General features: G+C 43.5%; 1 protein-coding gene across 1 annotated transcript; it reads left to right on the top strand.

Moving 5' to 3' along the window:
• The first annotated feature begins 4,276 nt into the window (after positions 1–4,276).
• Positions 4,277–14,206, top strand: enc3 (ectodermal-neural cortex 3). Its single transcript, XM_015970536.3, has 4 exons — positions 4,277–4,498; positions 5,676–6,710; positions 6,797–7,569; positions 13,980–14,206. Exons 2-3 carry the CDS (start codon positions 5,688–5,690, stop codon positions 7,541–7,543), a joined length of 1,770 nt encoding a protein of 589 aa, XP_015826022.1. The 5' UTR covers positions 4,277–4,498; positions 5,676–5,687; the 3' UTR covers positions 7,544–7,569; positions 13,980–14,206.
• Positions 14,207–15,288: the final 1,082 nt, after the last annotated feature.

The raw sequence follows: 15,288 nt of genomic DNA, 5'->3' as shown, positions 1-15,288 counted from the left end.
GTCAACCTATTGCTCACCACACTGTTGCAGCAAATCATGCAGGAGTCCTTTGGCTTCAAAAATTTTGTTATAATCAAACACAAGGAGGCGCTAAAAGATAATACTTTTGTTTAGATTATTTAGAATTCATGTATGATCACCACTTAATATGAGGAGCATTGTAAATTGTTTTAGGTGAGAGTTTTATCATGATATGATCAATAAAATGCAACAGACAAAAAGGCTAGCCACCACTATCTTCCTCAGAAAAATTCTCTTTGATTTTAAACAAAGTCCCAGACGAGTCTGTTTTCTGGTGAGTCATAAATAAATACATATTTTCTTTCAATAGGCCTATAAATTAATTCAAACTCACTCACTTGTGCACCTAATGCAGAACTCACCCAAATTTGTCTTTCTTTACTAGCTTCATGTTTTCAAGTTTTGACATGTAAAATTAATTCTACTTTTTTTGAGAAGTAGCTTAACAGTTCCCATTCACACATTCCCATTGTGCAAACTTAGAATAATTTTATTATAAATGCTACCTATGACTTCAAAATATCACCACCTGTCAACCAGAAAAACTAAAACAAACTTCAGGCTTTCTTCAGTGAAGAACTGGACTCTGTAACAGAATGGAGAACCTTTGCATTCTTTGGTTCTGAAGCCTCAGGAATGAAGATGACCCACTCCTTAAGTTTCAGACATAATGACCTCACCGAGAAGACCACCTGCCTTGAGTGAACAAACATGTGGTGTGGTGAGTGTGCTGGCAACAATAAAACGACGGTTACAGCCATCCAAACGGATGCTCACTCACTGCTGTATTGTGGCTCTGGGCATTGAGGAATAATTGTGGGGGGTCTGATTAGTAGCGTGCCTGTCTCGGGTATTTAATGAACAGTTACATAGTACACACATGCACACACACGCGCATACATACACACACACACACACACACACACACACACACATACAGTCTACAGAACAGTTTTGCCTCAAGCCATGGGGCTGGGGGCTAAAGTGCAACAAAATGAATTAACCCTAGATTATAATCATGAGTTCATTAATCTAATCTTCTTAAAATCTTAATCTCCTTCAGCCACACTTGTGTGTATGAAAGCATTTGGTCAAGTCAGCTGTCAGAGAAGGCTTCAATGAGCAGAAGCAGCGAAGGTCATGAAAAATGTGGATTACGCGTTACTAATGCTGAGCTTTCAGGTTACTCATGACTGTAACTTCTGGACGTTCAGCTGTTAAAGAAAGAAAGGATTATTTTGTGAATGTGGGATGAGAGTGACTCTTGAGATTTCAAGCCCTTGTGCGGAAAAAAAAGCTAAATGTGTGTAAAAAGAAAAGACTGCTGAAAAACACACAAAGGCATCCTCAAAGGCCTGACAACTGAGGAACAGCAGCAGCTTTAACGCCTCAGAAGCAGCTGCTGAGTGACAGAATGAGGGACCGAAGAGCATGGAGGGAAACCCGAGAAGTGTGGCATCCACCCTGCAAAGGAGGCTCCTGCTGCTGGAGTTCAGTTCAGTGCAACAAAACAATCCCACCCAGCCCCCCAAAACGCTGCCTTTTGTTTGGATAGAGATGACACTGCAGTGAGGAAAAATCTATCAAATAAAGAATTGTTTAACAACTTGTCAAATCATTTAAAGCACTGGTGGACTCAAATGGACTTTGGTTCTGAGTCTGGCCCATGTTGGGTTCTGTGGTCGGCTTGAAGGGTTCTGCCATCCCTCCTGGAGCCAAGGAGGTCACCAGCAGACTCTCATGAGCTGTGGCTCCGAGTCTGGCCCAGGTCGAGCTCACTGGTCGGATACGAGGGCTCTGCCATCCCTCTTGGAGCCATGGAGGTCCCTGGTGGGATCCCAAGGTCTTGGGTACCGAGCTTGACTGAGGGCGCTCTGGGTCAGATCCACCGGTCAGGGACCCCCCACCAGGGCTCTTACAGGCTTCCGGGTGGGTCCCAGGTCCTGGCTTTGGGTCGGGCCCAGGCACCCAGGTGCGAGTCTACGGGTCAGAAACCCTCTCCGAGACTCCTGTAGGCTACTGGAGGGCCCCCGAGGCCCAGGTACTGAACTGGGCCCGAGTCAGGCACTCGGGGCTGGATCCATCTGTAGCAGACCCCCCCTGCTCCTGGAGGCCGCTGGAGATTTAAAGCATAGGTGTGGACTATAACATGAACAATAGCTTTGACACACATCGTTAGAAGTGGCATGCCTAAATTAAATACTGCCTTTTATTAAATGTCAGTATCTGTAGACATGTTGGGGCCTGTCTCAACAAAGAAGTTCACACACTCACACACACAAAAGTCTTAATTTCTCAAATTCCTGAGTATTTGTTGCTCATAACTACACAGAAAACATGTAGCCTCCTTTCCTACTATTCTAAACTGACCCGTTTGTTTGTTGTCCAGAAAAGTTGACTTAACGCAGTGGCATTCTTCATACATTCTTTATAAATCTCCCAGGCACTCAAATCTTTCTGAAAATGCCAGGAATTTGGCTGTGGAAACAGTCTCATGCTCCTCAGAGGGACTTGACCTGCAATCATATGATCATTAAATACAGTTGAATATGTGGAGTCAGGCCTGGTACTGCAGGAGAGAGAAGATGCTAGTCTGTGTCTGCTCTATATAGTCAGTTTTTTTAATTGCGTGAATATTAAAGGAAACATTTGCTTCTCAGAAATCACCAGGCTCGAGCTACATTAGAACTAAAGACCCTAAAATTGTGCATCTATAATTTATTTTCCTAAAAACACACAGAAATCAAATTTTAACTTGATTGCTGTGAATTTAAACCCCAAACTTTGCAACTTAATGATCATCAGAATTTTTCACTAAGACAGTCAAGGCTTTAATGCATATTTTAGTTACTCACGCCGGGTTAAAAAATGCACAGAGAGCATATTTTAACAGTTGGCTCGAAAATTCTAAATAATTTATTAACATTTCTGTGAGACTGCAACTGTCTGAGGATAGTGATGATGGGCGTGTTGAACAGGATCTTGCCTTTCTAATCCACTGCTGCAGACCAGACTATTAGTGTCTCAGCTACATGTGCAACATCATGCTTAGTGTTCTGACTAAAATGCAATCTGCTGTGATTATAAGAGTGAAAATTATACAGCTTTCACCATGGGAGTCTCTTGGTGTGTCTGTGTCATCATTGCAACATGGTGTTAGCTTTACTCTGTTGTTATTGGAATAAAGTTCAATTTTGAAATATATAGAAATAATAAATTACCTGCACTTGTACAGCGCCTTTCAGAGTCAGAGGACTCCAACTCCTTACACGAGAGAGTATCATTCATCCATTCACACACACACATTCACACACTGATGGTGATGAGCTACATTGTATCCACAGCTGCTCTGGGGCATGCTGATGGAGGCGAGGCTGCCAGGCACAGGTGTCACCGGTCCCTCCGACCACCACCAGCAGGCAAGGGGGGTTAAGTGACTTGCCCAAAGACACAACAGCAGAATTCTCGGTCCGGAGCCAGGATCAAACCTGCAAACTTGCGATTACATATACCGGTATATATAAATATATATATATATATATATATATATATATATATATATATATATATATATATATATATATATATATATATATATATATATATATATATATAGATAGATAGATATAGATATAGATATATAGATATAGATATATAGATATAGATATATAGCTAGATAGATAGATAGATAGATAGATAGATAGATAGATAGATAGATAGATAGATAGATAGATAGATAGATAGATAGATAGATAGATATTTGAACTTTATTCAAACAACAACTGAGTAACAATATGTTGCTTCAACTTCTTAACACTATTAGGGACTTCTTGCATGCTTGCAAATGGATTTTCAGCACATTTCATGTTGTTTTACTCTGCTTTGTCTCAGCCAACAAGATCTCAATGTTGAATTAAAACAATTTCCCCTCAGAAGTGTTGAACTGAAGTGATTGTTGCGTTCATGTGGGCAGATAGTCTGGCAGTAGCCTGGCAAGCCAGTTCACTAGGCTGAGTCTGGCAGGTGTTTTGGGGGTGATTCATGGCATTTGTTTGGGACAATAAAGAAAAGGCTTTTCAAGGGAACTTCAGCTGATTGGTCAATAACAGTAGAAATGGGCGGTATCAGCAAAATGCAGCGGATGCTTTCAGCTGATTGGCTATTAGCAGCAAGAGTAGGCGGGGTCAGAACAACACAACGGCTGCCTTGGTTCTTTTCTCTCCGCTCTCTTCGTAGGCTTGTGGCTTTAGACCGTAAAACACACGGCTACTAACTTTTCTCATTGTTCGTCCGCGGACACGCTCAGAGCTCGAGGATAGACCAATGGCCCACATGTTTTTTAGCTGTTTAGTTCGGAGCTTCGCTTTAAACTCGGAAGGCAGATTTGTCTAAACTGCGGCGCAACTTCAAACAGAATCGACGACGAAGTTGTAGCCGAGATAAAGGAATCCGGTTCGGCCCTGCTGTCCCTTTCAAGGTAAGCATTAGACGCGTAATCCTCCTAAAAGTGTGGACCACGAGGAGTTGTGCTTTTGTGACGGTTCTTTCGTTTCCGAAGTGTGAGGAGTTCCGTTACAGGGTGTAATCCGGGAGCCTTTGAAGTCGGATGTCACGAGCAGCAGGCTGGATGTTTTCCGACTGCTGCTAACTTTGGAGGAAAGTTGAGCGCAGGCTGAAACGCTGACCAGAGTTTACTGCACAAAACAAGTTGGATTTCACGCTAAGTTCCTCCACGGAAGTCCACCGTCCTCTTTCAGCGGAACTCAATAGGCGACTTAAATTTATCTACTTTGAAACAATAGAGGCTTCAAAGCGGAAGTGATTTATTTGGTCATGTTCTAATAGACTGCTTTGTGCAACCCCTTTGCTGACGGTTATTTTTGTGAAACGATCAGGTCTATCTGGTTCAGCACATAGACGTGCTCTAAATATAGGTTTAAATCTCATTAAATCATGCCTTCCTACTTATTACAGGAGCTGTGAGTGTACACAAACCTTCAGTAGATGATCTGAAGGATTCTGTTTTAATCTGTTCCAGTCTGGTTGCATAAGTGTATCCTTAAGGAGGTGCTTTGGGGTGTCACATCAATATGTGGGCTTGGAAGCTTTGCTCTTGGCACCATCTTGCATGTGAGCCAGCTGAGGAACAGAGTGAGCTGGTAGGAATTTATTGGCTTTTCTTTAGTTGGAGGTGACTCACAGCCCTGAATTGTTTATAGGGGCCCTAAGATGTGATTCAGGATAGCACGCCCAGGTGTTGCTTCTTTGCTTAACATTGGTTACAGAGTTGTCCAGTCAGCTTAGGTTCAGCTAGTTCTGACAGTGATGTATGTTTTATTGATTTTTCCAGCATACATCTTTATGACAGAGTATACGCAACGTGTTTCCTTTGAAGACCTCCTTATCTGATCTTCTTTCATCTGCCTGCTGTTTAAAGTTCATTTCCGCTGAACTGATAAAAGTCTTAGTTTGGAACAATCATTTAGCAGCTGCTGGTTTTGTTCATTCAGAATAAAAGTCTGGTAACGTTCACTCCAAGTGAGGGGCATGTTTAGAAAACCACCTTTCTCTCCAGCTGTGTTAGGAATCAAACTGTTGGCTCAACGTGATGTGAAGCATTGCCTCTTTCCAACTGCTTCTTTTTTGCCATATAGGTCGAAGTCAAGATGTCCGTCACCAGCCACGAAAACAGAAAGTCTCGCTCCAGCTCTGGCTCCATGAACATCCAACTGTTCCACAAAACTTCCCATGCTGACAGCTTGTTGACTCAACTCAACCTGCTGCGCAAGCGAAGAGTCTTCACAGATGTTGTGCTGAAAGCTGGAAACCGCTCCTTCCACTGTCACCGGGCTGTCCTCGCCTCCTGCAGCCGGTACTTCGAGGCCATGTTTAGTGGTGGACTCCGGGAGAGCCGCGATGCCGATGTCAACTTCCACGACTCCCTCCACCCTGAGGTGCTGGAGCTCCTACTCGACTACACATACTCAGCCAGAGTTATCATCAATGAGGAGAATGCAGAGTCACTTCTGGAAGCTGGGGACATGCTTCAGTTCCACGACATCAGGGATGCAGCGGCAGAGTTCCTTGAAAAGAACCTCCATCCATCCAACTGCCTTGGGATGATGCTGCTATCAGATGCCCACCAGTGCCAGAGACTGTATGAGCTGTCCTGGAGGATGTGCCTTGGAAACTTTTCTACTCTCTTCAGAACAGAAGATTTCCTCAGCCTGCCCAAAGACAAAGTCCAGGAGCTGATCCTCAGTGAGGAACTGGAGGTGGAGGACGAGAGCCTGGTGTATGAGGCCGTTATCGACTGGGTGAAGGCGGACATGGAGCGAAGACACAATGAGCTACCTGAGCTGCTACGTTGTGTCCGCCTGGCACTGCTGCCAGAGTCCTACCTACTGAACAATGTTGCTTCAGAGGAGCTGGTGATTTGCCACAAGGTGGGTCGAGAGATTGTTGAAGACGCTGTTCGGTGTAAAATGAAGATCCTTCAGAATGACGGGATTGTAACGGGGTTCTGTGCTCGGCCAAGAAAAGTCAGTCAGGCTCTGCTTCTGCTGGGTGGACAGACTTTCATGTGTGATAAAGTCTACATGATTGATAACAAGACCAAGGAAATCACCCCCAAAACGGACATCCCTAGCCCAAGGAAAGAGTGCAGTGCTTGCGCTATTGGTTGCAAGGTATGTTTGTGATGCCAACTGCAATATAATCATCTTGTAAAATGTTTGGTGACGAAAAAAAATATTTTCCTGTCCTTCTGCTTTAGGTTTATGTTACTGGAGGCCGTGGTTCTGAGAATGGAGCCTCCAAGGATGTCTGGGTCTACGACACGTTACATGACGAGTGGTCAAAAGCAGCTCAGATGTTGGTTGCCAGATTTGGACACGGTTCTGCAGAACTCGACCATATGCTTTATGTGGTGGGAGGACACACTTCTCTGGCGGGGTCCTTCCCCGCCTCTCCATCTGTGTCTCTAAAGCAGGTAGAACAGTATGACCCTCAGACCAATAAGTGGACTCTTGTTGCCCCGCTTCGAGAAGGGGTGAGTAATGCTGCCGTTGTCGGTGCCAAAAACAAACTCTTCGCCTTTGGCGGCACCAGTGTCAACAGAGACAAATATCCCAAGGTGCAGTGCTTTGACCCCTGTCAGAATCGGTGGTCCGTCCCAGCTGCTTGTCCGCAGCTATGGCGGTACACGGCGGCAGCTGTAGTCGGTAACCATGTTGTTGTAATCGGAGGCGACACTGAATTCTCGGCCAGCTCTGCATACCGGTTCAACAGCGAAACGTATCAGTGGTCAAAGTTTGGTGATGTAACAGCCAAGCGGATCAGCTGTCATGCTGTGGCATCAGGAAACAGACTGTATGTGGTTGGAGGCTACTTTGGGGCTCAGAGGTGCAAGACACTAGACTGTTACGATCCATCATCAGACTCCTGGGACAGTGTGACCAGCGTGCCCTACTCACTCATTCCTACTGCCTTTGTCAGCACATGGAAGTACCTCCTGTCATAGACACACATGGACACTTGTGTTTCTAGGTGAGTAATTGTAGCTTCCTTTAACTGACACATAAGACCAGATGTTAGTTATGTTGTACTGTCAGGTAATATATGGGAGCTCGCCATAAAAAGAGGCGTCACATAAATCTGCTCTTACCACACTGTTGCGTAGCTATAGGCCCACGCAAGTGACACTTTGAACCCCATGCGGCCAGTTTAAAGCCTCCAAATGTTTTCATGGTTGCTAGGGTAACGGTTGTTAAAGATTTTCTAAGTGCTGGGTGCTAGATAAACACGTTGGAGTCCGGGTTTATAGAGCAAAAGGAATGTCTGTGGTGCTGATAATTACAAAGCCTGAGCTGCGAGATGAAGCCTCTGTCGCCGACTAGAGTGCCATGCAGAGTCGGGGGTTCAGGTCTGTGCTTGTAGTATCAGGAGTCAAGCCAGCAAGGTGCTGTTCAGGACCAGCCTCAACCCTCTTGACCAGTCTTTATTAGACAGGAACCTAGCAGAAGGGTTGTGTCATAGTTTAGTATAAGACTGAGATCATACATTTTGAGATCGCCAGCAAGACCTTAAATGTTCATTAATGAAGTAAAATCTCCAAATTTTCATGCAAGTTCACTTTTTTTCTTGACTCGTCATTCACTCGTTTTGTTCAGTAAATCTCCTCAGGGCTCTAGTATTAATGAATGCTTTGTGTGTCGTTCTCTATGGGGGGCGGAATGGTTTGGCGCTCCTGTTTCAGTGGGTAGAAGTTATTTTTTGGGTGGGGGTGGGGGGCTTCTGTTCTTACTTATTAATATTCATGATAAGCAAATGCCTCAACTCTGATTGGCTAACATCAGTGCAACATTTCCACTGCTTCCATTCGCTCTACTTTATTGGGTAAAAATACATTGTTGATGTTTCATCTCCACAAATAACACCAGCCTGGATGTGTTCACCGTGTTTTGGAGTTGGCTGCTAATGATTAGCTTCCACTAGCCACACTCTGCTCTCTCCTTTCCTTGGTCACAAGCCAAGGTGGGCGAGGCCATTAATAATAATTATTTTTTGTGATCAGAATGTTTTCTCTTCCATTTCCTTTAGTGACCAATGCAGGCAATGGGGCTACTCGGTCACTGATCGCATTACGAAAAGAACATGAATCACAGTTTCTCAGTGAATGAGACTTTTGACAAAAATAATAAAATTCTCTAGTTGTTTCCAAAATGTATAAAAACTACTTCAGTAACAAAAACGTTGACAGAAGAATCTGTTCAGTTCAAAGGACTAAAAGTAGGTCAATGATATTGGATTCAGGGATGGAGCAGGGGAAGAAGGAGGCTGCTCACACCTCAAAGAAAGGAAAATTTGATTTCCTGACATGCATCATTTCAAACCGCTTGGCTCCGTCTGCCTGGAGGAAAGACAGGTGGTGGTTTTCACAGTTTTGTGTTAGATAAGAGATTTTCCCTCAGGTGTTCCCAGGTGTTTGCAGAGGGAGAGGAAGGAGCAGACATGAAAGGAGGAGATTTCCTGGTGCTTTGCAGGTTGTTTTTACTCATGCCCCAGGTACATTTGGACTTTTGTACCGTTACAATCTTTTTTTAATCAGCTTAAAAGACTGAAGTTTAAATCAAAAGTTTAAGTTAAAAAAAATCTGAGAAGGATCACTGATTCCATTAATATGGATTTTTTTAAATTATTATTATTTTACCTGATGACTCCCTTTACATTTGACAGACTCCAAACGGTCTTTTTTTTTTCCATAAGACATTTGAGATGTAGCAAGCAAGAATCAGACGGCTTATGTGTGGCTTGTGTCTACAATAAACAGCTGGAGACGGAGCTGGGGGCTTAGCATTATGGGACTGCTGGTTTGGCCTGCTGCATCCATGGTAGCCAAGGATGGAGACAGACAGGCTGACTATGAAAAGATCAAGGCATCACATCTTTATGAATTCTCACACTTTGAAGACATCAGCTGCCCACTGCTGACTGTTTTTATCTTTAATTACTGTAGAGATGGAAAAAGCTTCAGTTTCCATCTCATTAAGTTACACTTCTGCTCTGAGCTCGATGCAGTTGAGCTCTGAGAGAGAGAGAGGAAACGGACAAATGCTGGAACTAAAGGTGGCATCTTGGCTTTTCTTGTGGATAATGCATTCTTATAGTCCTGACCCTCACATAGCAGTTTAAACTTAAGGTTCCTGTCACTTCAGGTCAGCTACACACACAGTGGGGGCAGCCAAGATAGACCAACAGAAGCTAAACAATATTCTACACAGACCACTGCCTGCTTAAAAATACATCACCCTAGAGGCTGTCAACTTTCAGTTGAACGTTGAGGTGTGTGTGTTTGTGTGTGTGTGTGTGTGTGTGTGCACTTTTTGTTGCAGCTGAAAAACCACAAGTCAGCTGTTTAAGCATTCACTGGTAGTATTGTAGGTTTTTATGCAGTTGTAAAATCCCACTTGTTTTCCACTCTCTCGCTCACACACACACACTGCTGGCATCGCCTGTTCTTTAGCGAGCCATCCAACCTTGCTCTAATTTGGGAGGAATGAAGGTGTGGCCTGCATTCCCATTAGTAACGATTTGTTAATGTCGCCCTGTGGTCCAGACCTCTATGGGATTGTCGAGCTCGGCTCTTTTTGTCACCAAACTAGTGTGCTGTTGCCTCCTGTATTTCCACCAGATGTGACTTACCGCAGACTCAAGGAGCCAAGCCAGAACCCACTGCTGATGGAAACTTATTTGTAGTTGGTAAAGCGCTTTTTGTATTTATGGTTCAGACTGGAGTAAACAGTGGTCTCAGTCAGGCTTAAATCATGCCCCAGGTTTAGTGTTTTATTATTTTTTTCTCTGTACAATCTTAATAATCACCTGTTAAATGTTTCTCTGTAGTAAATGACTCTAGGGTAATGCTCTTATTACTTCTTTTATCTTTGTGAAAACTCCTGACATTCATTGTGTCGTTTGCTAGTTTGAAAAAGTTGATTTTACCACACTGTTCTGGTCTGATGTTTACAGATGTTTTACTGCAAAGATCAGACTGAGCTGTGATTGCACATCTGGATGGTGCCAGTTTAATGCAGAGTTTTCCCATATTGGATTCACAATGCTCTGCAGCATAAACAAGACCTCTGCAGGATATTTTTGCACGTAATCTTCCCAGTAACTGTTGACTGATGGGTGCAGTAACTTTAAACCACACAATGGCCAACAGTGTCGTCATGGTGATGTATGTTTGCACATGATCCAAATGCAGGACAGGAAGTTTAAATGCAAATCTAGGTCAGTAGACTCATTAGTTATCTTCAGCTCCTCACTTAGCTTGAGCAAATTGTTTTCTCCCTTCAAACCACTAAACTATCCGAGGTGTCCATCTATCATTGAGCTTTTTCTGCTCTCTTCCCTTGTCTCCACACGTCACACAGACTTTATGAGCCTTTTCCTTTTTAACAGCTTCAAATGAAACTTTTATGAGGTGGGCCGGCTCAGTGTGATAGGGTCCACCAGTAGAGGTTGACAGCCACAGAGGGACTCCTGGACGGGCCGGCAGCATCTTCAGACAGCTGTTATAAAATGGAAAGGTCACGGCAGGATCAGGAAGGAGGAGTGCAACGGGCCCAGTCGGTCAATACCAATGTTTTATTAATGCCTGGCTGTGGGGGCCACCAGGCACACGAGCTGAAAGAGGCTTTTATTGTGGCATCTGTGTACATCATCCACCACCTAGACTTGTACGCGCGCAAACATGCAGCGAGCACGTGCGCACACACTTTGTCTCCATTCCCTCGAGTAATCAGCTTGCCACATTACAGCCCTCAGCAGGGCTGCTTAGATTTGCATAAACCTAATGGAGTTTTTATTGGCCCTTTCTCCATGAGAGCAACAAAACGGAAAAGGAAAGGCGATGCCTGAAATGGCTGAATAATCGCCTAGACTAATTTGATTACACCCTCAAAAAGAGACGAGCTGTCATACAGTTCCAGGGGCCTCTTCAGGAAGCCAGCTGGGGTGGGACGGAGCCGGTGTCTCTCTGGTAATTAATCTGAATTACACAATATTTGCAGAAGGACCAAAGTGGTGCTTATTCACTTGCACAGATGTGCTTTATTCCTGTTTTAAACTGGACTTTTGTGAGGCTCCATCAAGCCGCGCTGCTCTAGAGCTCGTTGTGGAGTCCTACACTTTCAAAACTCATGTAAATGAGTGATGTGCTGGTCAATACAGTCTAGTCGTAGGTGTTCATTAGTAAACACAGCACAGACCAGGATGCACACAAGGGAGCAGGGCTCAGCTTTGGTTTGGGTTACTGTTGGGGTAATTGGGCTTCTGCAGGACGCAGGTGTGATCCGAGGGACAAAACTACATGAAAGGAAGAAAAGGAACGTTCTGAAGCAGGTGGTGGTTTGATAAATGTGGCTTAATGCTATTGTTTTCTTTTTGTATTCGTCAGTGTTTGGTCATCTGTATTATTCTGGAGTTTTACCTGATAGATGAGGAGTTAACCTAACAGAAAAATACAGCTCAGACTGCTCGTATAGTCAGAAATATGGGTGAAAGGTGAAGACCGTAACTGATATGGCTCTGTGTTGCTTATTATCGACCTTGGCGAGTAATAATGGAGGCGCTGAGACGGTGTGGAGGTTATTCCTGGTGACAGCCTCTTGTAGTTTGATCGAAAGCGACGGAGAGGGTGGAGTTTGTGGTTTGGGGGCTGTGATTTGTTTTCTAAAGCATCACCAGAACTCAATCATAAGTGAAGAGTTGTTTACTGTAACTTTTCATCTGTTGACCAAAGTTCAGGTCATGCTGGTGGCTATGACAACAAATCTGTCCTGTTGAAGTTAACTCTGTGCACAGGAATTTTCTGAGATGAAATAAGAATTCAGCTGCAGATCTAATGAAAGAATGATCTGTTGTTTAAGTTTGAGTCATCCTTTAAGACGAGCAGCAGCAGAACTCCGAGAGTTCAAGCTAGTTTAGCTTCGTAGAAGCAGGAGGAGCGGATTAATCTGTAACTGTTGCTTATATCTGGATTTTGTAACCTTTGGACCGACCTAGGCCAGCTGTCGTGATATACCTCTCTAGTGTCATTATTGTGTCAGAAAGAGCAGAATAGTCAATAAGGTGATCCGCTTTGATGTGATGGCCTTTTCTGTTATGCCTTAGTCTTCTCGGCTGTGTGAGAGCATCGTTAGATTGGAGTGAAACTGAAAAACCACACGAACAAAGCTGCATCAGAGTGAATCACTCCTTGTGTTGTGCTACCTGGGTTTCCACTCCCGTATTGCCTCACATGTCTGGTGCTTTTAAATCACATTTGTAGCCTAAATAGGAGAATAAATAAATGCAGAGTCATACTAGGATACAAACATGACATGGGTTGTTTTGGGTTACTTCAGGATGGAAACATTTTTGTTGCAGTGTCAAAATCAGTAGGACTATTGCCTCTTAATAGGTGTGATTAGATCTCTTTAAGTTCAACTGTATTGTTACTACTAGGAGTAAGAAACCTGAAATCATAAACCTGCCTCTTGTTCACACACCTGTTCTTTTTTCTTTTAGAGATCCGATAACTTAAATCAAATATGTTTTTCTTCCCCTAAAAAGTTTAAATTCACAAGCTGGACATGTTTTTCTCCCACATTAAATCCCGAAACTTGCTTTGTTGCTTCCCTGTTGTTCCAGTGTCACAAAGCCCTACCTGTGTCCTGCTGTCATTTGGCTTTAGGCGGGCTATTCTCAACAGAATGTGTGTGTGAATCAGTGAAACTCTTCTGTAATGTCAGCAGGGTTTTTTCCAGCCATGACAATGAGAGATCATGAGTTTATCCAAGCACGCCTCCAGCAGAAACCTGAACGCAGAGACTCTTGTCTTCCGTAGCAGAGCTGTCATCAGAAACATGCAAATCAGCAGCAAGCTGCATGTTTAACCTCCTTTAGTATCCGGTTAAAATTCTGTGCTAAATTAGATGTTGATTTATCTGAGGCTGCAGAGAAAAGCCTGAGATGAAAGTTTCCACAGAGTTTATTTCAGCGTTAACTGTGACAGTGATGCAGGAATCTGCAAACTGCTGCATAAGGGATGAGCCATGTCTGGATTAGCGGTATATGCTTTTTATTAATCTGAGCTTATTTTCACGGTGGGATCCCCTCCACTGCCATCCCCAAATATTTATTACTTGGCTACAGAAAAGGATTGAGCAGTTAAATCCCACATGCTGTGGGGGGGGGGGGGGGGGGGGGGGGGGTTGTAGTTAAAAGATGCCCCATCCTGAGGCCTTATGAAAGGCTATGTGGGTAAGCCTGATAAAATGACATGGTGATAAGCTGATGTGCAGCCTAGAGGACAGAAGTCCACCCCTCTGGTCATGTGTCCAACTTTCACATAGACTCTCTGCAGCAGAGCTCACAAGAACCAAACATTCATTTCCCTCTTTCTCTTTCTCCAGATGAGCCACCCTGTCTGGAATGTGGGCACGTGTCTCTCCTCACTGGCTCCAGGGAGGAGGAGGATGATGGCAGAAGAAGGAGTTTGTGTGTTCTCGCCGTGGCTCCATCCAGCCTTACGGATTTTCAGCTGCAGATGAGCAAAGGCCTGAAAAACAGCCAAGAGACTGAAAGTCTGCAGCCTTTTCCCACCTGATCTGTTTACTCGAACGTCTTGTGTAACTTTCCCATGAAGCCCGCAGGCTGAGAAGGACTGGTTGCCATGTCAACAGCAGAGATCTCACAGCCATCTCAGCTCCAAACCTGCAAACTTCTTCTTTTTGCCCCCTCTTTCCTGCTGGGACAAATAAGCTACTGTATCAGCCTTGCACTGGTGCCTTTCCAGTTTTACTGACTGTTGTACAGACGTTGTTTTATTGGTTTTCCTCTCCCCTCCTCACACGTTTACTCAGGTGGACCTTTGCTAAGCCAGGCATTTGGAGAAGGAGAGAAGGCGTTTTGTGGAAGTGTATGATTTTGTGCACAGAAATATTCTTCCTGTCTGTATTTTAAGCCTTTGGACTTGGGCTTCCCTCAATTTTGGTGAGCTAAATTTGTACTTTCCCCCACAACTTAAAGAAAAAAAAAAAACAAGCTCATGGGAGAGAATGTTGCCCATCAGGGCTGAAGGAGATACTTATCCGTTTTAAAATATTTTTTCAGACTATGACTTTTTCAGTTTGGTGTCTCAGGGTTTTCTTTGTTTGCCTGTTTTTTCAAAGAAGGGTTACATCTTTATCTTTCTGTCCTAGTTTTTGTGAACGTGCTATTTTTCTGTTTTACTGAAGTCTTTTGTAAAAATAAAACCTTGTATTGTGAAAATGTTTGATCATGCTTAATGAAAGTGATCCTAAAATAAATGCAAACAAAACTCACTTTTGGGTCATTTTGAATTTAAATAAAAGCTAAAAGTTGTGTAACATTTTATTTCTTTCACCCTTTGAAATCTCGAAGTCTTTGTGTAGAGTTTGTACATTTGAGTAGTAATTATTTTCTAGAAGCCACTGATTTGCACAAAGTTGTTCAGAGAAGTTTTTGTCTTAATTTTTTCCATATTTAGTTTTAACCCAGTTTGGGCTTTGTGAATAAACTGTTTTTGTAGCATCGTATCTCTATCATGTTCTACATTTGCAAATTGTGCAAGTCAGCAATATATCAAAGTATAACATGACTTACTGATATGTTAAGATTTTACTGATACAACCTGTTACTCAGAAGTTGCCAATAAACTGAACTTTAGTAAAACAAAACAATTCCTGTGTCCTCTACCCT

This window comes from Nothobranchius furzeri, chromosome 8 (assembly GCF_043380555.1).
Source record: "Nothobranchius furzeri strain GRZ-AD chromosome 8, NfurGRZ-RIMD1, whole genome shotgun sequence".
NCBI classification, from domain to species: domain Eukaryota; kingdom Metazoa; phylum Chordata; class Actinopteri; order Cyprinodontiformes; family Nothobranchiidae; genus Nothobranchius; species Nothobranchius furzeri.
The sequence above is the reverse complement of the archived record's forward strand: the minus strand, read 5'-3'. Positions and strand labels throughout refer to the sequence as shown.